This window comes from Musa acuminata, chromosome BXJ2-8 (genome assembly GCF_036884655.1).
Source record: "Musa acuminata AAA Group cultivar baxijiao chromosome BXJ2-8, Cavendish_Baxijiao_AAA, whole genome shotgun sequence".
In the NCBI taxonomy this organism is placed as follows: Eukaryota; Viridiplantae; Streptophyta; class Magnoliopsida; order Zingiberales; family Musaceae; genus Musa; species Musa acuminata.
This window is the reverse complement of record NC_088345.1, coordinates 7,063,145-7,085,713: the sequence shown is the minus strand read 5'-3', so window position 1 is coordinate 7,085,713 and position 22,569 is coordinate 7,063,145. Positions and strand designations below refer to the sequence as shown.

The following is a 22,569-nucleotide window of genomic DNA, read 5'->3' as shown; positions in this document are numbered from 1 at the left end:
ATGTAGTTGTCTGTTACTCATCATCTCTCTGAAAGTTCCATACAAAGAATAATAAGCAATGAGTTAAAAATGAACTCCAACTTTTAATATTCATCAGGGAGACTGAAAGATTAGCTGACTCAGAAGTTGATCCTCAAGAACACAATTGCCACCTATGGTGGCCTCAGCCAAAGCTTTCCACCCCTCTACATCCAAACCCATCTTCCTTTTTATCATCTCCTCCAAAACAAAGCAAGCCTCCTCCAGCTTCCCACTCTCACACAGCCCCAGTATCAAACACCTAAAGCTCTCGGCGCGGGGGGAATGCTTGCTCGCCAGCATCGCATTCAAGACCCCCACTGCCTTCTCAAACTCCCCAGCCCTGCAGAAGCCATCCACCATCATGCGGTACGTCGCTGCATTTGGCTCGCAGCCTTTGATCTGCATCTCCACCAACACCTTGTACGCTTCCGCGGTTCTCCCTGCGACGCACAAGTAGTTGATCAAGATGCCGTAGATCACCACGTCGGGCTTCAGCTTCCTCCTATTCATCTCCGCTAGCAGCTCCCTTATCCCGTCGAAATCACCTCTCCTCCCGCGATCGCTCATCAGGACGCCGTAGTTCACCAGCGTCGTCTTGCAGCCCTGGTACTCCATGTCGAACATCAACTTCCTCGCCGCGTCATACTTCCCCTCCGAGCACAGTCCTTCCATCAACAAGGCATAGGTGATGGCGTTCGGCTGAATCCCCTTCTTCACCACCTCCTCCTTTAATCTCATGCCGGTTACCGAGTCGCCGTTTCTACACGAGTAGCCAATGAGCACATTGTAACTCACGACCGTAGGCCGAACTCTCCTCGCGAGCATTTCATCGAACAGGAGACGCGCGCTGCCCGATCCTTCGTTCTCGCAGCAGCCATGCAGGAGTATGTTGTACGAGACGGCATTGGGGCGGATGCCAAAGTCTGCGCACCGGCCGAGCAAGGCCCTGGCCTGGTCGAGCCGGCGGTTATCGACGAGGGCGGCGAGCGCGGAGTTGAGGGATTGGCGGGAGGGGGCGGAGGGGCAGTCGAAGGAAGGAAGGTCGAGGAAGAGGGCGAGTGCCCTGTCGGGGAGACCAGCGCGGCCGAGGCGGCGGATTAGGGAGTTGAAAGCGGCTTCCTTGCAGGGGATGCGGTGGGCGCGGAGGAGGGCGAGGAGGGAGTTGAGCTCCGGAAGAAGGCGCGCCTTCGCGAGGCGGTAGAGGAGCGAGGAGCAGACGGGGTAGCTGAGGACATCGGGGTCGGCGTCCTGGAGGCGGCGGAGGGCGGCGGCAGGGTCGGCGGTGGATTTGAGCTCCTCCAGAAGAGGGATTGGCGTTCGATCTCGACCGGGCTTCCGAGGTCGGCTTCGTTTATCTTTAGACTTCGAGGCCCTGCGCAGCATATTATTATCATTACTAACACTTCACTTCGGAAGAGAGAAGGAATTTGATGGGTATATATATATATGGCAGTGGAACCCTTTTCTGTATATGACTGTTTATTGCTCGACGAAATGCTGGATAGAACCCTGCAATGTTTGATTGCATGGGAAGAGTGAGATTACTGCTGGTCTTTGCAGCGTTCTTGGTGAGAGTTCAATGGCAATTTCTACTGAGTTGTGGCATTCCAAGGTTTCCATGGTGCTATAAGTAGCATACGTTTATGGATGGCAACATCTTAACTTTCAATTTAAGACTCTACATGAGACCCAATCTATATATTTATATTATTAATGCTTTCTTCATGTGAACAAACACTATTCCAAGCGACTTCTTGACAGAGATCTGCAATCTACTTATATACCGTTACCCTATATGTTACCTGTTTCGTTATTGGAAAACCATGTTGGGGCCCATTGCCTTCGCCTGGTGCATTCGGGAGTAGGGAATTACGGTGACCAAGATGTTATCATGTACGCCTTGAGAGACATGAAAGATTTACGCGTGCGATTTTACGCGCGGGGCGGTGGGGGTAAAATGGGGAATCCACATCCACCGACGACTCCCACCTGTCGCGTAGGGCTACATATGTTTTGTTTCACATGAAAAAAGTACGAGGCTTTGACAGCCGTGTGATCGTGTGATCTTAATGGCTGAGGAGAGAGAGCCACTGCCTAGATATCCCTTTCTCCTGTGACATTACCGCCTCAAAACGAAGAGCTTCTCACCGCTCCGGCTTTTGGGATCCTCCATTCCCGCACGCTGCCGTTGAGGTCCATCTCCCTCCCTTTGTTCCTTTTGAGAAAAAGATTCGGGGTTTCGATCGGCTTTTCCTGATCTGAAATCGATCCTTTTACGGTTGATTTTCATCGTATATATGTTCTCAACCGTGATCTGTTGGAATAACTTGTGCTGTTGTATCTTTCCGCCTTAGCATATGGGAGAATAACCCAGATGTCTTGTCTTTATCGAAGATTCGTTTTTCTCATCTCCCTTTTCTTGTTCGTGATGGAATCTGTTGAATGATATTTTTTGGTTGTATAGATCATGCGACGGTCACTTGATTGTCTGTCTTTTGAAGTTCACTTACCATGGATGCAACATGCGTTTATGCAAAGATGATTGTAAATCTTAGCAGAAAATATTGATCTATTAGCAGAGATTAGGGTTCCGATGATTTTCTTCTAATAGATTGTTTTGATTTGTAGATCTAAACGTTTTCTTGAATTAATTATTATGATGTGTGGTTAATTAGGACACCTTGGATATGTTTGTATGTAACTAGGAACTCACAAGCATGTTCGTGCGGTCTGGTGTAAAATTTAGCGAAGGTTTATGACTGGTGGTTCATGTAGTCTAGAAATTAACGCAACTTTCTCCGAGTAATTAATGGATCTTCATTCTTGTGCATGCATAAACTTCACCTGGAAAGATACCTTTGTTCTTTTTGGGAAAGGGTTTTCGTTAGATTTGGCTTTCCATTTCTATTTGCCATCTAATCTGGTAGGTTATGATCAGATTTTGGTGGTTCCAGCTGTAACTATCAATGTTCATATGAAACCAGAACATTTAACTTCAATATATGTATTTAAAAATATCTTTTTGGCTTCTTTTTAATTTACTTTACTCACTTTTGATATATCATAATCTATGTGCTTCTTTTCGAGGTTTAACTTTATTTATATGAGTTATTAACTATATTTTTACCCGTGAATAAATTATGGGTTCTCAAAACATGCCACTATCATTATTTTTATTCATTAGGTTAATAAGTAGATTTGGCTAGTTTGTGTTTCTTGTCTTTGGAACAAAACAACATGTGTCATCGGATTGTATGATTGATTGGAAGTGTTGCCAGAAGATTAAAAAAAATGACGAGTATCTTAACGAAATAGAGTAATATACTTACCTCCTTGGTTTCAGTCAGATACTATGTTATCTACTATTCATTAACTTTGACAAAATGGTGCGAAGAGCTAAGAGCTAGAGGCACAAGGGTCGTAGATTAGGGCATAAAAATGATGACCCTGACCATCTTTAACATCTTTTGACGAATTAGAATTAACTCGATCTTATTAGTCCACTGGTCCTTCTTAAAATACATCTGACAACCGGTCCTCTTGAGAAAGAACAAACAACACAGGCTAGGTGTTTTGCATCTTGTTCCTTTTTAAAGGAATGAAAATTTTAACTACTATAGTTCTGCCTAAATATGTTTTAGAAAATTGAAGAAAAAGGGATTTTTTTTTTTACTAGAACTAGATGGTGAAGTTTGAAACATGTTAATATGAGGCTTTTTAAGAGTATCTTGGAAAAGGAAAGGATTTGAAATTTGTAAGGAAATGTTGCTAGTATCATGTGGATTATGATGGCCGGTAACAGTAAGATTAAAGATCAACAGAAGTTCTTGGAGTAAAGGTGTGAATGTTTGTCAAGGGAAAGTTGGTGGTGGTGTGAGGAAGTTCCAAAGGCATTTACAGCATGTCCTAAAGATTGGTAAAATTATGAAAATGAGTAGAATTTTGGAAGGCTCATTGTCGCTATAAAAGGAGGCTAAAAAAGATTAAGTGTGACCATATGCAAGGTTTACAGTATTTTATGATAACTTTAAGTACTAAAGTTGGGGGAAAGGACATCTGCTGCCCTATTAAAGTTAGTGAAAGCATCAACACTACCTAAAAGCTTAACCTATTATATAATAGGTCAACTTCAGAATATGTGGCCTGATTCCTTTTTGGTCTTAAGAATGCGGGACTGTTCTTAAACCTATCATAATGCTCATCTCAGACATTAATATCTCAGATCTTTGAACAATCTCCCCCTTCCATGTGTGACTGGATTAGTTTTTCATGTGTGGCTCGATCAATCCTATTGGGTTTGGTCATCTTCCGCTCACTTGTTGAGTGCCTAGAGTTCTTGAGGGTTGAGAGTCCATCGTTATGCATATCTTGTCTGCATCATCCCTAGTGGCATCGGTATGACCCATTGGCTTCATCCAGGTTGACTTCATCCAACTCTTTTAATATTATTGGATCCTGATTCAGGCATGGTTCATTAGCTTTGTCGATTCTAGCATATGTTTGTATCATATAAACTATTCAACTTATCTTGACATCTTTGGTATATTCAAACCTCTAAACTTGATCTAGGCATGATTCATCAACCTTGCTAATCTTAACTTGAAGTCAAAATTTTGTTACTTGGATCATTGGACTCTAATGTCATACTGAGAATTTAGAAGGTAGAGATTTGGATTTTATCAGATGTTTTAAAGAGTACTTGTTAATGATATTGAAATAAGGGAAGATGCATACATTATTTTAATGCATTTTTTAATAAACATTCTATAAGTGTTCTGTTTTTGGTGGTAGGACTAAGCAAGGTTCAAAATACAGTCCATATCAGTTGCTATGGAGCCTTATCAAATGCTGAACAATCCATGGGGGACCAAAACGCAGAAGTTATCTTGCTGTTTGGTTCCTGCAACAATTTTTATTAATTTCAGCAACTGTCACTTGCAGCTGCCATATTTTTCATTTTCTCTCTCTCCTCCACTTCTACTTGTCTGTCATGCTGCTGCTGCTTCACTTCCTCTGCCTTGCTGTGTCGCTGTCATCTCCTTCTCCGGGTTGTTATTTTATTCTGTTGGTACTCCTCATCCTCTTCTTCTGCCAGTTCTCCCATGTGAAACTTTGACAATTAAACCAAAAGAATTTAGATGGACAATAATTTTCTAAATGTAAAAGTTTGAAATATCTTAGTTTTATTATTCAGTGGAAATAAGTGATCAATGAAGATCTTTTTGATTTTTCATGACCAAATCCACTGAGCGTGAAATTGGTATTTGAAAATTGAGTAATATCTTTAGCAGTCCTTTCACTTGATTTTACATTTTAGGTTTTATTATCCTTGATAATAACGTACATGCCATAGATATCTTTTGTTGATGTTAATTTAATTTGGTACATAAGTACTCCGAAATGTAATTTTGGAAATCAAGATTTCATATGAAGGAAGTTTGGGATAGTAAAATTGGCATACAGATGGTGGATATGTGACAAATGTTAGTCTAACAATATATGGGTGCCATATTTTTCCTGCCCCCAAAGTCACGATTAGGAATCAATTTGGCATGTGGATTTTGAATTGTTGAGAATGCCTTAACCTATGTAATTTATTATCAGTAGGTTAAATGAATTATACCCATTATAATAAGGCCAGAGGGGAGTTTCATCTTTGGGATTTTCTCCTTCATTGGTGCATAGCTAGGTCACTTTTGTCCGGAAGATTCATTTTTGTGACCTTTTGTGGTCTAACGCTATCATTATGTGATTTTTGAAATTGTACTTTAGTAATAACCTATGAGGGGTAGTCTACGTGGGTTATAAGGTGTGTGCATTTTACTAGTGTTTTGTGGCAAAAGGGGGCATTTTACTTTCGTTAATCATTTTACTTCTCTTTTTTTATCATTGTACTTCTCTTGTGCTACTTTTACAGTTCAAAGCTCTCACTTTTAAATTGTCATATAATCCTCTTTCACACTATTGATTTTGTTTTTTTTTGTTTGTCAGATTAAAATATTACTCATTTTACCTGATTTCTGAAGGGAAGCTTATAGTTTTCCCATGCTTGCAGACCAGTTACTTTAGTCTAAAATTGTAGTTAGTTTTTTTACTTAAGGATTAGATTACTAGTCGATGTTTTTGGACCTGATGTGGATGTTTCTTGTGTTTACTGTAAATCTTGAACATGTTAGAGCTATACATGATTTCTGAAAGGAAGGCTTATAGTTTTCCTGTGCTTGTAGACCAATTACTTCTAGTCTAAACTTGAAATTATATTTTTACCCATGGTTGCACTAGAAGTCACTGTTCCTCAACCAAATGTGGATGTTTATTGTGCTTGCTGAAATCTTAAATGTTGTTAGAGCTATACACTGTTATTTTTGTTCATGAAATTGCGTTTTCAGCATCCCTTCATTAAGCTGTTTCAATCTGTGTGGCATGTATGTATGTATGACATAGGATTCCTTTTGTTCCTCTGATAGTTCATAGTTAGTTCATAGTTGTTGCATACTTTCCATGTAAATTTAATATATATGTACATATATTCATTCTTTTCAGGTAGATCTACCTAAGCTATTTCTTGTGTTAGATTCATTGAAATGGCTGAAACAGATAAGAACATTGAGATCTGGAAGGTCAAGAAATTAATCCGGGCTCTGGAAGAAGCTAGAGGTAATGGCACTAGCATGATCTCTCTAATTATGCCACCTCGTGATCAAGTTTCTCGAGTCACTAAGATGCTAGGTGATGAATACGGAACTGCTTCGAATATCAAAAGTAGAGTCAATCGGCAATCTGTCCTAGGTGCAATCACTTCTGCTCAGCAGAGACTGAAGCTTTACAACAAGGTTCCTCCAAATGGACTAGTTTTATACACAGGAACAATTGTTACCGAGGATGGAAAAGAAAAGAAGGTCACGATAGATTTTGAGCCGTTCAAGCCCATCAATGCATCTCTTTATCTCTGTGATAACAAGTTCCATACAGAGGCATTAAATGAGCTTTTGGAATCTGATGACAAGTTTGGTTTCATAGTAATGGATGGCAATGGCACTCTTTTTGGCACTTTAAGTGGAAATACACGTGAGGTGCTTCACAAGTTCACAGTTGACCTTCCAAAAAAGCATGGGAGAGGAGGGCAATCAGCATTGCGATTTGCTCGCCTTCGGATGGAGAAACGCCATAACTACGTCCGCAAGACTGCCGAGCTTGCAACACAATTTTTTATCAACCCTGCCACAAGTCAGCCTAATGTTGCTGGATTGATTTTGGCTGGATCTGCTGATTTTAAAACAGAGTTGAGCCAATCTGACATGTTTGATCAACGATTACAGGCTAAAATTCTTAATGTGGTTGATGTCTCTTATGGTGGTGAGAACGGTTTTAACCAAGCCATTGAACTATCTGCTGAGATTCTGTCAAATGTCAAGTTCATACAGGAAAAAAAATTGATAGGAAAGTATTTTGAGGAAATAAGTCAAGACACTGGGAAGTATGTTTTTGGCGTGGAAGACACCTTGAAAGCTCTTGAGATGGGTGCTGTTGAGACCTTAATTGTGTGGGAGAATTTGGATATAAACAGATATGTCCTTAAGCATAGTACTAGTGGGGAGACCATCATAAAGCATTTGAGGAAGGATCAAGAAACAGATCAGAATAACTTTCTGGATTCTGCTACCTCTGCAGAGCTGGAGGTGCAGGAGAAAATTTCTTTGCTGGAGTGGTTTGCAAATGAATACAAGCGTTTTGGATGTACCCTTGAATTTGTTACTAATAAATCACAAGAGGGGTCTCAATTTTGTAGAGGCTTTGGTGGCATTGGTGGAATTCTTCGTTATCAGCTTGACTTGAGAGCTTTTGATGAGCTGTCAGATGAGGAATTTGATGAAGATTCTGAATAGCAATCAGCCAACCGTTCACTGGATTCGGTCCAGGGGGAGCCTGTGCTGGCCCCGCCTATGATCGAACTTGCTCTCGGGGATTTCACGTCTCAAAAACTATATGAGGGGTTTGTTATATTTTTCTATTTTGCTTAAACATTAGCATTTACTTAGTTTCCTTCAGATTTTCTTAAAAGATTTGTATTTGTATCTCAGGAGCTGCCGAACAGATTCAGGTGAACAGTGTGAGACATAGCTGGCTGAAATGAGATAAAATAACCCAGATGATAAAGGTTTCTCAGCGAAGGAAGAAAGATGTGGTGAACAGGGAAATTCAGGACAAATTATTTGATGGATAAGACAAGGAGACTGTAGTCACTAAGTTGGAAGAGCTGTCATCAGACTCGAAGCTTGCGGCTGTTTGCTTATGATAAAACTTAATTATATCTACGTCTCACTTTGTGTCCGACTGATGTGAAACAGCATAATTGAGTGATATGGCACTCTTAACAATATTGTATTGGAGTTTGATCAGTTGAACTCCTTGTTTGGATCGTAAACTGTATCTTCAGGAATGGATTTGTATGTTTGCATTTCAGTAATATGCCAAGTTTGCAGGATCAACTACTGCTCTGAGATGCTCCATGGGCTTGGAATCTATTGATATCTGTGTTTCAGGGATACGAGGTTGGAAGGATTTGGCTGCATGAGGCTGCCTGTTTGAGATGGAAGCTTCATGGACGTGGAGCCAGTTGAATGCAGTCTTGGAACAAAGAGATACTGCTGCTTTCTGTTCTCTGTAGTAGCTCAGGCTTTTGCATCTTCCGTTTTCTTTCTTTTCTTGTTATCGATCTTATGGTCATCCTGATCTGTTTTGCAGGGTTCAAAATCTGATTTTGGATATGCATGGGCACTTCCAAGTCTGTCGCTTCGTCCGTGTATGAGTTGGAGATGATAATGATCTCAAAGCAAGTATAACATCGGGTAAACTCTTAACTCACCCTCTCGTAAGTTACAGCAATCGAGTCACCTCTTGGATCCTCTGCACAGCCCAACTTGATCGGGTAATGTCCTCCAGTTTCACAAATTTTGCGTTCGGTAATCTTAGAAGAGTCCTTGTTCTTCCCTTTAGATCGGAATCACCATGTGTTATGGTGACTTTCGAGCAAATTCAAGAGTAACAACTTTGTATTAGGTGAATATATATATATATATATATATATATATATATATATATGTATATATATATATATGTATATATATATATGGCCCTTTTAATTCTAAATATTATATATATTCCTAAAAATCTAGATTTTGCATATAGATCTGTTTGAATATTTTAATATTTCAAATTTGGGGTAAATGAGATTTGATCTTAAGAACTTTATTTGAAAGAATAGAGACTATAAAAGAGCTTGAGCGATATTCGATTATTTTTTAAATTAATTATATTTAGTATCTTAGTCTTCATATATTAAAATATTATATTAGAATCCTTATACTTACAAAAGTAAAATATTAAAATTTTTTATGTAAAATTAAGAAGATAATTTTAGAGGATTAAAAATTAAGCAGGAAAGATTTTGTTGAGATTAAATATTTATATAGAGATTTTAAAATAATTTTTAAAAATATAAAATAATTAATTATATGAGCTAATATGTAATTAATCGTTCTTGATAAGCTCATCGACTTCCAACTGGGTGTACAAGAATTAATTCTTCAGGATCATTTCAACCGCATCAATCAACTCGGTACATCAATGAAGTCGGAGATGAGCCTTGGTTAGCAGCCAGAATCCTCGTGTACTCTCTCAACGACGATCATGTAAATGCCACAAACATCCCTCGTGTTCCAAGAGAACTGAGAAGACCCCATGACCACCCCAACGAATGAAAAGGACTCTCCGCCTTTCTCACAACACGGGAGAAGCTCGCATTTATGGGCTTGATAGGGTCGGCCACATCACAAGCCTTCAATGCCTCCACCAACTTGAAACCCCGAACAGCTGTTCTTGCATCCATAGATCACACATTTTCGCTTCCTCGCCCACCCTCGTCCCTCCCACCGCATTAAAACCCGCCCAAGTTTGGATCTTGAAAGTCCCAGGTAATCGTCAGCTATGTGAGAGCTTGAAGGAGCTCAACCACCGCTTTGCCGTGCCAACTAACAATGCTGGCTCTTTCTCTACCGGGCGTGGGCTTTACTTGATTGGAACTTGGACGAGCTGAGGAGAAAAAGGGTGAGAGATCTGATTGGTCATCAGTAGCCTTGGAGCCTCCGACACGGAAGTATTTATTTGCCTTTTCTAAATACTTTTAGGTGGGGTTGATGAGCAGACCCGACGGCAATTACCAAGGCAACTGCCAGTGTTTTGCTCCTTTCGGTGTTTAATTTGGTCAGACAAGGTGGAGTGGGGCGATTGAGGCGTTTTACTACCGATTTATGCTTGAAAGCTGTGATCTTTGGCTGTTTCCTTGTGGAGAGATCTACAGTTGGTTTGGTCAGAAAGCGTGGTAGAGATCGGCTGTCTAGTACTGTGATTTTCTATGACAAATTTGTTGATTTAAGCTGAATAAGTTTTTGTATTGTCCTCCAGGAGGTAGAAAATATCTTGGGCTGAGATACTACGTCGAAGAGCTGCCATCTGCCCATTGGAAACCATCTCTCAGCAAATATTATTACTTGCCAAATTAGTCGTTTGAGCGAATTGGAAGTTCTCTGTGTTTGCTGCTCGAAAGAAGATGGTTGGCACTGTAGAAATTAATCATAGTTCTGTCAACTCGAATGGATCCCGTCACAATTCCAATGGAGCTGAAGAAAGGCTAGATGAGCTCCGCCGTCTCCTTGGCAAGACTGATGGTGATCTGCTTAAGATTGTTGGTGTAGGGGCTGGTGCCTGGGGCAGCGTGTTTGCTGCCCTCTTGCAGGATGCATATGGTCATCTTCGCGATAAGGTTCAGATTAGAATATGGAGACGGCCTGGCAGATCAGTTGACCGTTCCACAGCGGAGCATTTGTTCGAGGTTATCAATTCACGGGAGGATGTTTTGAGGCGTTTGATCAGAAGATGTGCGTACTTGAAGTATGTGGAGGCAAGGCTCGGTGATCGAACACTGTATGCGGATGAGATATTGAGGGATGGGTTTTGCTTAAACATGATTGATACCCCACTTTGTCCATTGAAGGTTGTAACGAATTTGCAGGAGGCAGTGTGGGATGCAGATATTGTGGTTAATGGTTTGCCTTCTACGGAGACTAGGGAGGTATTTGAGGATATCAGTAGGTATTGGAAGGAGAGGATTACTGTTCCAATTATTATCTCTCTTGCAAAGGGTATAGAAGCGGCTCTAGATCCTGTCCCACGTATAGTAACACCTACTCAGATGATCAAATGTGCAAGTAAGAGTTCCTCTTGCTCTTTCTATATGCATAAACAAATGCATAAGCGCTTAGGCTCCTCAGATTCACAAATATATTGTGTGCTTCCATCATGATACATCTGTTTTTATTTGTGACATTTGCAATTTCCGTCTCTGCAATTCTGCAAGGAGTGGAAGAAAATAATTGAAAAGAAAAAGAAAAATTCATGTATAACATACACATGAAAACATAGAAAAGCTTGTTATTCTTCCATGACACGCAGAATGAAAAATGAAACATCTTGTACCGTCACTTTAACAGCTACGGTAATGTGTCCTTCGGTCCCTAAATGATAGTGCTAATATGCTAAATGTGTCTCCAGAAAGCAAATAGTGTTAATGCACTTATCTTTGTGAACGTAATTGAGATTTTAACATTCTCTATGTGGAAGCTGAAGTTTAACTAATGTACAGTCAGTTTCTATAAGGTTCTTTTTTGTGGATATTCACATTATTTTATTTTCTGCAAGTCTAGGCATGGGATAGATGGTTAGTTTGCAAAGTTGTTTTCTTCTTATAGTTCTGTGATTGAGTGTGCATTGGCAGCTGGAGTTCCAATCGAGAACATTCTCTATCTTGGGGGTCCAAACATTGCTTCAGAGATTTACAACAAGGAATATGCTAATGCTCGAATCTGTGGAGCAGAGAAGTGGAGAAAACCTCTTGCCAAGTTCTTGCGGCAGCCACATTTCATTGTGTGGGATAACAGCGATCTAGTCACTCATGAAGTGATGGGTGGCTTGAAGAATGTTTATGCTATTGGTGCTGGTAAATTTTATTTTATTATCAATAATGCTTTAACACCCATAAAAGGAAACCGTGTTAAACTTCCATCATTATTTGATATGTGTATTAAACTTGTTTGATTGGTCTTCTGTTTTCTTTCAGTTGATTGTCTTCCACTTTCTTAACTTCCTTTTTCTAATTACATCCTGTTATTTGACAGAAACTATGATCACTAAAATGTGGCTAATAGATTCTACAGGCAGTGATGAGATATTAGTAGACTCAAATTTTGGTACAAGAAACATTCAGATTGTACAATTTGATGTTTATATCATGACTATTCTGCACAAATGTAGTTTCATGTCCTGACTGGTCTTATATTTGAAGCTCTGAAAGCAAACCTGCTTGGAAAGCAATGCTTACACTAGGTACAGGAAAAAGGCTACCACTTAAATTACTCTAATGATTCTGCTATGACAACTCAGGCAAATTTCACCCGTATGTATGTTAATAGTACTGCATGGAATTGTGGAATATTAGTTGATGGATACAATTGATCGTAGTCAAGTGACATCTCAAGCTTTTATGGAAATTACTCCATTCTTTTGGTTTTGGTTGTTCAAGTTTGGAGTTCGGAACAGTTTGAGCAGAACATTGTCTGTAAACATTTTTATTCTCTTAAGCAACGATATAAATACTCTAGGATAAAGTTGAAATGTAATAAGTAGGAATTCTGTACTAGTGATGATTCAAATATTTCAATGATAAGAGAGACAGGGGTCAAGATCCATCTTAGTAGTGTCATATTAGATGAGGCCATGGTAAACATGTCGGATCTATAGATATGTTGTATAAATAAACTATGTTGTCTATTGCATCATGTAAAACAATTGCTGCGGAAGAGTTCAGGAGTTAAAAATCTTGTAACAGAAGACTTAAAGAAACCAGAATTTGTTTATATTTAGCATGGATGGAAATGAGAGAAGCCTTAGTTAAGATATCCATGACGTTCAACAGATGATTGATCATAGAAGTCCGTACATGTTAGGGCCTAGATAAAGCTTCGTTGAGGATTTGGAGAAGCAAGCGCCAGGAAAGAGGATATGAGAAGGTAAGAGTTGCATCAACAAAGAAAATAATAGCTGCGGAATCAGAAGTGTCCTACTTCCATTCCAGAAAAGTTGTTGGCATAACTCCTGCAGGGAAGGTATTTGATGCAGTTTACAAAGGGGGAATGTGTGAATTGGGATAGAGTTTGGCATGTATTAATTCACAATGGTTTCTAGATGGCAAAGAGAAATGCTAGCTGAAAATGCTAGTGGAAAGGTTGTATAATAGGGCCAACTGTGATTAAATTGTCCCTGAAAATTCAGGATTCAATAGGCTTCAGAGCATCCTTAAATCATGATCACTTCATAGGTACAGGTTGGTACAACTGCATACTCCATTTATCTACTATTGTGATTATCTGTGCCTGTTTCTATGTGCTTGCATCAATGTGTTGACGAGCCACATGTGCGTACTATTGTTGTCTACAATGTTTTGTTGTGTGCATGCATGCATGCATGCAACTGTGCATGTGCATGTGACACATTTGTGAACATGAAAGTCGTGGATTTACATGGATGCATGAGTGGTGTCTGAGTGTTAAGTGTATCTGAGTATGTTCCTACAGGTATTAGTGTGCTTGTGGTGTATGTGAGTTTGCTTGTGTATGCATAGATGTGTGGCTTTTTTTATATGTCTGGACACATTTAGAGAGTGTGTGTGTGCTTTGACATAACAAACTCAATGCAGAAGACTCTCGCCCACGGTGTCTCAAAATAGTCAATATGTATTCTTTTTTCTTAAAGTAAGAGTCTAATTCTGTGATGCATACCCATGTTATCCAAGTCACTGAAGAGCAACTTTACCGTGTTACCAAAGTTTGTCCTCATAGAATTCAAAGCAGGGTCCTTGTGATGAACGTTTAAAATTGTACTTCATTGCTGCATGACTGTTCTTTTTCCCACAAGTGCACTTCTGGTTAGAAAAAAGAAAAAAATCTGAAGATTCAAAAGGTGGCTAGAATCAGGAAATGAAATATATTCTTTAAGAAGTTGCTTCTTGTAAGATATACTAGGGACCTAGAGTGTATATATATTGTAATATAAGGAATAATCAGAACTCTTCATGTGATTTCTCGATGTAACCTCCTATTATAGTTGCACCAAGATATATGCATTTATTAGGTTTTTCAGTGTGAAAATTTTATCTATCTGGTCTGCTGATGATAAATAATGGGTAATTTTCCAAGAAATTGATGTAGAATTAATTTAGTTGAATCGATATTTTGAAAATGGATGTAACCTCTTATTGATGTATTATCATTTATTTCCTTAGGAATGGTAGCAGCTCTAACAAATGAGAGTGCAACAAGCAAATCAGTATACTTTGCCCACTGCACTTCTGAAATGATATTTATTACTCATCTGTTGGCCGAACAACCAGAAAAACTAGCTGGTCCTTTGTTAGCCGATACATATGTGACCTTATTAAAGGGTCGGAATGCATGGTATGGACAAATGCTGGCCAAGGGAGAACTGAGTCTTGACATGGGTGACAGCATAAAAGGAAAAGGAATGATTCAGGTGTGCCTCTTAATTTGCACTTTCACAACTATTCTTTTCGTAACTGGAACATCTAGATTTCGGTGACCCAACTTTTACATGTTTCAATAATGTTTTTGCATTGCATGATGTTTTCATTTTGTCGGAGCTGTTTGTCAAGTATTATTTATTTCATTCCTTCCTGTTGTAGGGAGTCTCTGCAGTTGGTGCATTTTACGAGCTACTTAGCCAGTCTAGCTTAAGTGTGTTGCATCCTGAGGAGAAGAAACCCGTTGCTCCGGCTGAGCTGTGTCCCATCCTCAAAACCCTTTATAAAATACTGATTAGAAGGTTCAGCTTCATTTCTTAACATTGTGATTATTCAACTTTTTTTTTTGGAGTTAGCTTACCGAAAAATCATTTTTGCTAGTTTTGTTTTATGTATTCAATTGAAGTTGATCTTAATACAAAATATAACTATAGTTTTCAGCCTACTATGTCCATGAAACTTAGGTGTATACCTTTTCTAGGTTCTCATTTATTCTCTCATGCAAGCCTAAAATAAATAATCTTAAAATTTGTTGTGTTCAGGGAGTGTCCTTCACAAGCCATTCTTCAAGCGCTACAAGATGAAACTATGAACGATCCTCGTGAAAGGATAGAGATAGCTCAGAGTCAAGCTTTCTACAGGCCATCACTTCTCGGTCAACGTTAACATAAACTGTTGATGGTTACAAAACTAAAATATCAAAAGCGAAGTCTTGCTGGTCATGTTGGAGCTGATACTGAGATTTTATTGCTTTGGTGGCATGCTAAATGTTTGATGAGAGAAGCTAAATGATTAAAGAATGTAAATTTCTCCATCATGTAATGGGCTGCTTCTGCATAAAATCAAGTAAACTTGCGACGCGAGTGGGGTGTTTAGTTGTACTTTATGAATAATTATAATTCATTTATATCAAGTTGTGTTTAGTCAAAGAATAGAAACTTGTGTTTTAATGTAATTTACAATGGTTGTGTTTTGTTTCTTGAGCTGAAGGTGCCAATGAATATGTTCCAAATTCCTTAGAAACTGGTATCTCAGTATTAAAACTCTTAATTCTGCTTTCATGGGTTCTCTCTTGACCTTATCTTATTGTCATAGATATTTCTGAAATTGACTAGGAGTGTATGAACTTATTTGCTATAAACTTATCTAACTTTTCTTTCTGGTGGTGTGAAACCAAGCACTTCATATCATGCATGTAGTAACTACATGTCAAATGCAAATTCATTGGAACTGGATGTTCATATGTTGATTTGCTATTGATATGAAATGGGTTTTATTCCCTTTAGTAAATCACATGCATTTTAAAGAATACACCAATAAAAGTTTGCAATGTGCTTAGACTAATAGTTTTTAGTTTGCTATTCAAAGCCCATATAGTGAGGTCACTTTATAAAAAATATATCTCTTTATGAAAAAAAGCATGTAATAATCTTTAAATGACAAGGGCATATATGGCATTTCATTGCCTTGGGGTCGTCCACAATAAATTTCAGATTTTTTAGTAAATTATATATATATATATATATATATGTATATATATATGTATATATATATCGTCTATCAGTAAATTATATATATATATATATATATATATATATAATTAGCACACCGTTAATACGATGAATTTGACGTTCACGGAAGTGCCACGAAGACTTGTTCGACTGTTGTAATGCGAACGATTTATCGCGAGATGTGAGGCTGCGATCCCATTAGGATGAGCGAGGTGAGTCCCGCTTGCTGCTGCAACCGGCGTCCCCCTCAATGGCTTCATGTCTCATCACTCTCCTCACGCCCATGGTGCCAACATCCAGCTCACCTCCTTCGCCCGGTCTCTGGAAGCCACATGCCGCCGCTCATGCTACCAATTTCTTCCCTGTTCTCTCCTCCCCCTGTGCTCTTTCCACCGCCTTCAGAGGCCACCACCATTTTAGGGGTAATGGTACCATGAGGAGGAGATTGGTGGTGAGGGCTGGGCCCCCTAGCACCAACAGCCTTATCTTTGCCTTCGTGCTCCCGCTTTCCCTCCTCCTCGGCACCATCTTCACTGCCGCGCGTGTCGCCGACAGGCTCGACGAGAAGTACCTTGAGGAGGTACGAGTGTGGCCCGGGACGTGTTCGACATATGTCTTCATACACCCCTTCTTGCAGTAGCAACAAGCCGTTTGAGTGATTTCCGTTTGCAGTTCTTTTGCTTCTTCGTTAATTTGAATTCGAGTTCCTTGTTTGCTCGTGAAGCTCGCGATGAATAAAGCGATCATGGAGGAAAAGGAAGCAGAGGAGGATGATAGTGACAAGGACGGAAAAGTGGCGGCAGAAGAAGATGAAAGCATTTTGCCGGACGAAGAGGAGGGCGTTGCAGCCGTCCCACGTGTTCGGAACCGCCCCAAGCGAGAAGCACAATTGTAGGCCGCATGTGAACTTGTAAGTTCTTGAAGCGTTGGCATTCATCTATGTGTTTGTTCTATGTCACTGATGTGCATAAGGCCTAGAAATTAGCTTTTCTAGTGCAAAAATGTGAACTTGTCATTCAACTCGCTGCATATTATATGTTGAGCCTGGTGTTGCATCCAAATTAGTCTCGTGTCATCTGACTTAGAATTGGAAGTTACATGATGTTATACCAAATTGATTGAGATACATTATATTGAACAAACTTGAAAACCATCAGCTTGAAATGTTAATTCTCCATAGAACAACAAATGCACATCAGTAGTAGCTACTAAGAGTTCATTAGAGGCTTATGGCCCAGTGAGCATTCTGTTCCCTTAATCCTTGTCTTGGCAGTCCGATACAAACCTGTGCTCTAGATCCCAATCATACCTTACATCTCTGAACTTCAGATAAGATGCTCCTGAAGATTGAGCAGAATAAAAAGCCTAAGAAGCAAGCAGATTAAACTACTTTTATATTCCAAAATGTATTATGCAGTGCAAGTATTATTTGAAGGTTAGGAAAGATCATAACTCTTTTCTTTCATTTTCCATATAGGGTAGACAGCAGCATAATTGGAAGGAGCTTGGATATGATTATAGCCTATTAGATGATATTTGCTCCAACAATAAGCACCAAAAACATAATTTGCATGACTGAGCTCCTGTAACCTACATGGTGTAAAGATGAAACTCAATTATTCACTTAGCAGTTGGCATTCTCTAACTAGACAACATAAATGGAGGAAGCCGATGTATATTATTTTGTATATTTCTTCAGCGTGCCTAAACAGAAGTATGAGAAACTTATATATAGGAATTTTGATATCAGTTGGTTTTTGTATGCACCAATCTTAAGATCTCAAAGTTCTTCGTATTTATCACATACCCTGCTCAGCTCAAAGTTTGAGTACCCTGTGCATGATGCTAAGACAATAGCCAAGCAGCTGTTGGCTTTCAGCATTTTGATCATAATAGGCACCAAAACTTTTATATCAAAATAAATTATTCTCAAAAATCAGTGTTACATTACAAAAATCAAAATGCCAACTTAACATCTTTACATTAATCTATCATTATGATATTTGCATCCTGTACAAGATACCTACTAGTATTGATCAATCAATTTGTTATGACCATTCAATAAAAAGAAAACCAATTGTCTTTTCTTGTGTCACACAGACAATAATGCATATTTTCATTATTAGTGAAATTTTACATTCCTATAGCACTTGTAATCATGAATATATATATATATATATATATATATATATATATATATATATATATATAATGGCATGTACATAAAAAACTACAAAACATTTAATGGTAGTACATCTAAAGAAGCAAGAAAATCCATTAGCAGAAAGTCGAGGTTTTTCTATCTGGTAACTCAAAACACAAAGGGTATTCATCTTGTTGGATGAAACACCACATCTAGTAACTCCTAGGAGGGTCTGAAAAATAAGGATTTAAGTATTGTCAAATAGTCCATTTTTGTTCCTAAAGTTCTTAACCCAAATTCTTAAGCTTCTTAGGTGTCATGGGCATTAATTTAATATAGTCCAAAACATGTACAGGTTCTCTCATTCTTGAGTGATGTCTAAGAGAAAATAAAATATCTAGAGTAAGAGAACCTCCATTACCTGTAATTTCTCTTTAATTTGGTCTCCATAAGCTTATTGCCTTGAAAAAAAAAAAAGATATTTAGGGAAGTTCAAAAAGAAACCATCAATTCCGTCAACATGATATCACTTACATATTTGCATCCAAGCACTATGTTTATCATTTATAATAGGAACCCCTTTGTGAGTGTGGTTATATAAGATATTTCTAGTTTCCCCTCTTATGTCAGAAAGCTTGAACACTATATTAGAATCTCACATAGGCTATAATGAAATGGATATAAAAGGATCCAAATATACAAGTAACTTGCAAGTACTGATTAAAGAGCAAGAAAATATACTACTGAAGATTAACAAGCATATTGAAGAATTCTAATTTAAGAAGCATATTTGTTTTATTTTTTGTTATGTTTATTAGAAAACTAATCTCATGAATGATATCAATCATGGGAGGCTTGTTTTGTATACCCGGACATGTTTTTTTTTCACGATGATAAATTGAGATTTTTCAATAGTTAATCTATAAAAACTACCAGTTTATTCATTTGAAATTACGCTGGTATCTATAAACCCTCTTGACATCTACCTAGCTCGTGAACAGATTATGCTGAACAAGACCATCCCATTGATAAGCTTATGAGAATGAAGCAAAGATTCAGCTCTGCCAACAAAAGCCTCCGATTATTTTCCTCCACAATTCTTCACCCTGTTGAACCCCAAGTCTCGATCGATAGCTTCTCCTTTAGTTAAAAATCCAAGTGATTCGAAGCTTGTTGTTTAAATGTGATGTCTAATGCTTGCTTGATTGTTTCCTTCATTTGGTTGTTAATCTGTTAGCCACAATGTGTAGAGGTAGAAAGGATGGCACTGACAACCTTCAACCTCACAACCTTATCATTACTTGCTTGTTTTATGCTTCTATTTGTTGGTAGCATTTGCCAATTTTTAATGCTGCTGATGTTTAAGGAATTCCTATGGTTATTGTCTCTCATCCAATAGGGGACGATAAGCCTTTGGTTAGGTTAGGTTTGATCGTGCGTGTCGTGGGTGATCAGTGTTTGAGTTGTGAAAATATGCCTTTAACTTGCAATATGTTCACAAGACTTGTCTTTTTTTTTTTTCGTTTTTTCTCTCTCATCTAAGAACAATGCAGTTGATATCTTTTAACAAACAAAGAGTAACATCTTTCTTTTGCTGAAATTAAAGCTTTGCTGATTGATTGAACCAGCTGAAATGTCATAACAATGATTCCCCATAATACAAAAATATAGGAAATCTAGAAGATCCAATTGTTTTAGACCTTTAACAGCATGCATGAAGCATGCACACAGCATGGAATTTCACATGTTACATTACTTAGACAAACAAGAATAAGATTTAACAGTGTGAAAATTAGCATCATCTTCACATTACCATAGAACACCAAGAAAGAACACGACAAAACCTATCATCAAGGAGAAATCCATCAACATATAAAATTAGCTGACAGCATCCTCTTCATCGTCAAAACTCAAATTTAAAGCTTGCAACTTGAAGCCTGCTCCTTGTATGACCTCAAGTAAATTGGAAGCCACTCCAGTAGCTTGAACCGTCGTCTGTTTTGTTAACTGCAACATGAAAAGCCATTTATAAGAAGTAACAGCATAGGAACCATTTAGATGATACTTACACTTGTACAAAGCAACAACTTGCTGAGTTATCCCTTTCTTGCCCAAACATATCCACAAGTCACACCAGTGTTAGAAATGGGTTTCCTATATTGTACCTCTTCCATTTCTCTTGATACAAGAGAATGAGATCACTAAAAGACTTGTTCTTGCTCTTCCATTAATGACTAATTGCATGTTCACAGTTAAGAAAGATCTGGTGGGGATTGATACTCAAAAGAAAATCTCATGAAAACAATACAAGTATCCTATATATGATGCTTGGGCTTTGCCTTTCAATGAAGCAAACAACAATGCAAAGTAGCATACTAACAAGTGAAATAAAGGAGACGGGAAGACTGTCCTATGCTTAGCCGACACGACAGAGATGAAAAGATAAGCAAGACTCGCAGGGGGATAAAAGAAGGAAAACACGAATAGAAACCTCTGACAGAGATAAAGAATGATATGAGCATCTGACAAGAGGAAAATGCAATGGACAGAAACTACTTTTTCCTGATTGAGGAAATTGAAAAGAAAAATAAAGAATACATTGAAGCACTGGACAGATCCAGTGAAACATAAAAAATCGAACAAGTTGGTCAACTTGATGGAACCGCAAATCAACTGCTGAACAACACAAAATATTGTCATCTGAAATCCAGCATATGACAGTATGAAAGATACTTGATATAGCCATAGAAAAAAATCCTTTCCTAGGAGATTTACAAGGCTATTGTTTCTCCAAAGTTTTGCCAAAGAAGTCAACCTCATCTCCTCATAAGAGCAGCCACTTCAGTTCCTAAAATCTCTTCCTTGGCTAGTGCTACAGCAAATAGAGTCTGCTGCACAGAATAGCCAAAAAGAGGGATGAACAAGACCCTAATCTGGCTGAACCTGTCGCTTGAATCAGGGTAGGAGTTCAGACTAATCTGTTATGCAGCACTACCAGAAAGAAAGCTATTAAAGCTTAATTACAATATGTACAAATTTTATGTAGAGAAAATAGATATTTCCAACAAAAAGGAGGACAGTGGATTATATGAATGCAGGATTGCTAAGACATTTGATTGCTTCATGAAAGTTGAAAGGTATAGTGAACCAGAAACTTAGAACTACTTTCTAGCAATATTAACTTAACATGATCAACTCATTGTAATAACCGGCGTTGTGTATGTAGTTCTTGCTAAGTGTGGGCTTATAAGAAACACTACATTCATCCTGAATTCGACATAAGTTTCTGCCATAGCTCAAAACAATATCCGAACAAACCCAAATTCCAAATGACTTAATGCATTACTATAAAGAGAACAGTTTCCATAAATACCAAGGATATACCTCAACAGTTGCAATACCCTCAGCCACTCGAACATTCAAATCACTGATTCCTTCCTGTCCCTGGAAAAAACATCAAATTAGCATAATTCCGATTCAGGGATGATCATATCTTACAGCTATATCACAACAGGAAAGAACTTAGTCAGTACGATCATCTTTAAGATAAACTAACCAACCTCTAAAGCCTTGCTCACACCAGAAATCGCCGACTCATCCATTGTTCCTTCGGCCTTCAAATCCGCACACCGAAACCATATGAAACACCCGCAAAAACCGAATTTTTAGGGCACAAACAGAAAAAAGAGATTGAAAAAGGCGGAACCTGGAAGAACATGGTGAGCATGTCCGAGGGCGAGACCGCGACGGCGACCGTGGCATCCTCCTCCTCCGCCGTCGTCGCCGCAGCCGCTACTGCCTCCGCCGTTGGTTCCTCCTCCGAGGCCGCGGCCTCCCCTTCGGCGACGGCCTTGCGGGATCTCCAGGAGGCCGGGAAGGGCTTCGACGGAAGGAGGAAGAGGCTCCGTCGGATGAGAGGGGATGGGAGCGGAGAGAAGGAGAGGGAGAGGAGACGAGGAAGGGGGCGGAAAGAACGGGGAACGACGCCTCGGTGAGGGATAGATGAGTAGAGTGAGGTAGAGAGTGCAGAAATGGTGGCCATTCCTTTCTCCAAGTTGCGACTGCGAAGGCTTCAGTCGAAGGTTGAGACGAGAGATTTAGGATAACGCGGATGGACGAAGAGGAGAGAGAGACGGGTGATCGCGGCGTGAGCCATTATCGACCAATCTCTTGATTCGGCTCAACCGGTACGGTTCGACTCGGATTTGTTCTCGAGCGGTTCGGTTTCGATTTTGTTGAGTCAA

General features: G+C 39.0%; 5 protein-coding genes across 9 annotated transcripts; 3 read left to right on the top strand and 2 right to left on the bottom strand.

The window, feature by feature from the left end:
• Nucleotides 1-63: 63 nt before the first annotated feature.
• LOC135618965 (pentatricopeptide repeat-containing protein At1g07740, mitochondrial-like) lies at nucleotides 64-1,619 on the bottom strand. The gene has a single exon (XM_065120471.1). It carries the CDS (start codon nucleotides 1,402-1,404, stop codon nucleotides 94-96), a length of 1,311 nt encoding a protein of 436 aa, XP_064976543.1. The 5' UTR covers nucleotides 1,405-1,619; the 3' UTR covers nucleotides 64-93.
• Nucleotides 1,620-2,072: 453 nt separating this feature from the next.
• Nucleotides 2,073-8,510, top strand: LOC135618964 (eukaryotic peptide chain release factor subunit 1-3-like). The gene is made up of 3 exons (XM_065120470.1): nucleotides 2,073-2,214; nucleotides 6,565-8,014; nucleotides 8,103-8,510. Exon 2 carries the CDS (start codon nucleotides 6,606-6,608, stop codon nucleotides 7,905-7,907), a length of 1,302 nt encoding a protein of 433 aa, XP_064976542.1. The 5' UTR covers nucleotides 2,073-2,214; nucleotides 6,565-6,605; the 3' UTR covers nucleotides 7,908-8,014; nucleotides 8,103-8,510.
• A 1,116-nt stretch (nucleotides 8,511-9,626) lies between these two features.
• LOC103993399 (probable glycerol-3-phosphate dehydrogenase [NAD(+)] 1, cytosolic) lies at nucleotides 9,627-15,654 on the top strand. 3 transcript variants are annotated; one of them, XM_065120469.1, is made up of 7 exons: nucleotides 9,627-10,128; nucleotides 10,226-10,402; nucleotides 10,486-11,288; nucleotides 11,855-12,076; nucleotides 14,417-14,664; nucleotides 14,834-14,973; nucleotides 15,214-15,654. In XM_065120469.1, exons 3-7 carry the CDS (start codon nucleotides 10,631-10,633, stop codon nucleotides 15,335-15,337), a joined length of 1,392 nt encoding a protein of 463 aa, XP_064976541.1. In that variant the 5' UTR covers nucleotides 9,627-10,128; nucleotides 10,226-10,402; nucleotides 10,486-10,630; the 3' UTR covers nucleotides 15,338-15,654. The 3 variants fall into 3 exon arrangements, with proteins under 3 accessions (XP_064976541.1, XP_018685958.1, XP_009411724.1); XM_018830413.2 differs by having other exon boundaries at nucleotides 10,209-10,399; XM_009413449.3 differs by having other exon boundaries at nucleotides 10,209-10,402.
• Nucleotides 15,655-16,318: 664 nt separating this feature from the next.
• On the top strand, nucleotides 16,319-19,646 carry LOC103993400 (uncharacterized). Of its 3 annotated transcripts, none has more exons than XM_009413452.3 (3): nucleotides 16,373-16,762; nucleotides 16,907-17,092; nucleotides 19,327-19,646. In XM_009413452.3, exons 1-2 carry the CDS (start codon nucleotides 16,433-16,435, stop codon nucleotides 17,075-17,077), a joined length of 501 nt encoding a protein of 166 aa, XP_009411727.2. In that variant the 5' UTR covers nucleotides 16,373-16,432; the 3' UTR covers nucleotides 17,078-17,092; nucleotides 19,327-19,646. The 3 variants fall into 3 exon arrangements, with proteins under 3 accessions (XP_009411729.2, XP_009411727.2, XP_009411728.2); XM_009413453.3 differs by lacking the exon at nucleotides 19,327-19,646 and adding an exon at nucleotides 17,660-17,836; XM_009413454.3 differs by lacking the exon at nucleotides 19,327-19,646 and having other exon boundaries at nucleotides 16,319-16,762; nucleotides 16,907-17,243.
• A 313-nt stretch (nucleotides 19,647-19,959) lies between these two features.
• LOC135618962 (uncharacterized) lies at nucleotides 19,960-22,455 on the bottom strand. The gene is made up of 4 exons (XM_065120467.1): nucleotides 22,032-22,455; nucleotides 21,886-21,939; nucleotides 21,710-21,769; nucleotides 19,960-20,332 (listed from the first exon to the last, which is right to left on the bottom strand). Exons 1-4 carry the CDS (start codon nucleotides 22,365-22,367, stop codon nucleotides 20,204-20,206), a joined length of 579 nt encoding a protein of 192 aa, XP_064976539.1. The 5' UTR covers nucleotides 22,368-22,455; the 3' UTR covers nucleotides 19,960-20,203.
• Between the last annotated feature and the right edge of the window lie 114 nt (nucleotides 22,456-22,569).

Bases quoted from the DNA above. Each gene is read 5' to 3' on its own strand.
- LOC103993400 (XM_009413452.3), top strand. From the start codon at position 16,433: ATGGCTTCATGTCTCATCACTCTCCTCACGCCCATGGTGCCAACATCC. The intron at 16,763-16,906 runs GTACGAGTGTGG...TTGCTCGTGAAG, and splicing joins ACGAGAAGTACCTTGAGGAG to CTCGCGATGAATAAAGCGAT.
- LOC103993399 (XM_065120469.1), top strand. From the start codon at position 10,631: ATGGTTGGCACTGTAGAAATTAATCATAGTTCTGTCAACTCGAATGGA. The intron at 11,289-11,854 runs GTAAGAGTTCCT...GTGCATTGGCAG, and splicing joins TCAGATGATCAAATGTGCAA to CTGGAGTTCCAATCGAGAAC. The intron at 14,665-14,833 runs GTGTGCCTCTTA...TTCCTGTTGTAG, and splicing joins AAGGAAAAGGAATGATTCAG to GGAGTCTCTGCAGTTGGTGC.
- LOC135618962 (XM_065120467.1), bottom strand. From the start codon at position 22,367: ATGGCCACCATTTCTGCACTCTCTACCTCACTCTACTCATCTATCCCT. The intron at 21,770-21,885 runs GTTGGTTAGTTT...TGTTTTTTCCAG, and splicing joins GTGTGAGCAAGGCTTTAGAG to GGACAGGAAGGAATCAGTGA. The intron at 20,333-21,709 runs GTATATCCTTGG...TTCATGTTGCAG, and splicing joins AGGGTATTGCAACTGTTGAG to TTAACAAAACAGACGACGGT.
- LOC135618964 (XM_065120470.1), top strand. From the start codon at position 6,606: ATGGCTGAAACAGATAAGAACATTGAGATCTGGAAGGTCAAGAAATTA.
- LOC135618965 (XM_065120471.1), bottom strand. From the start codon at position 1,404: ATGCTGCGCAGGGCCTCGAAGTCTAAAGATAAACGAAGCCGACCTCGG.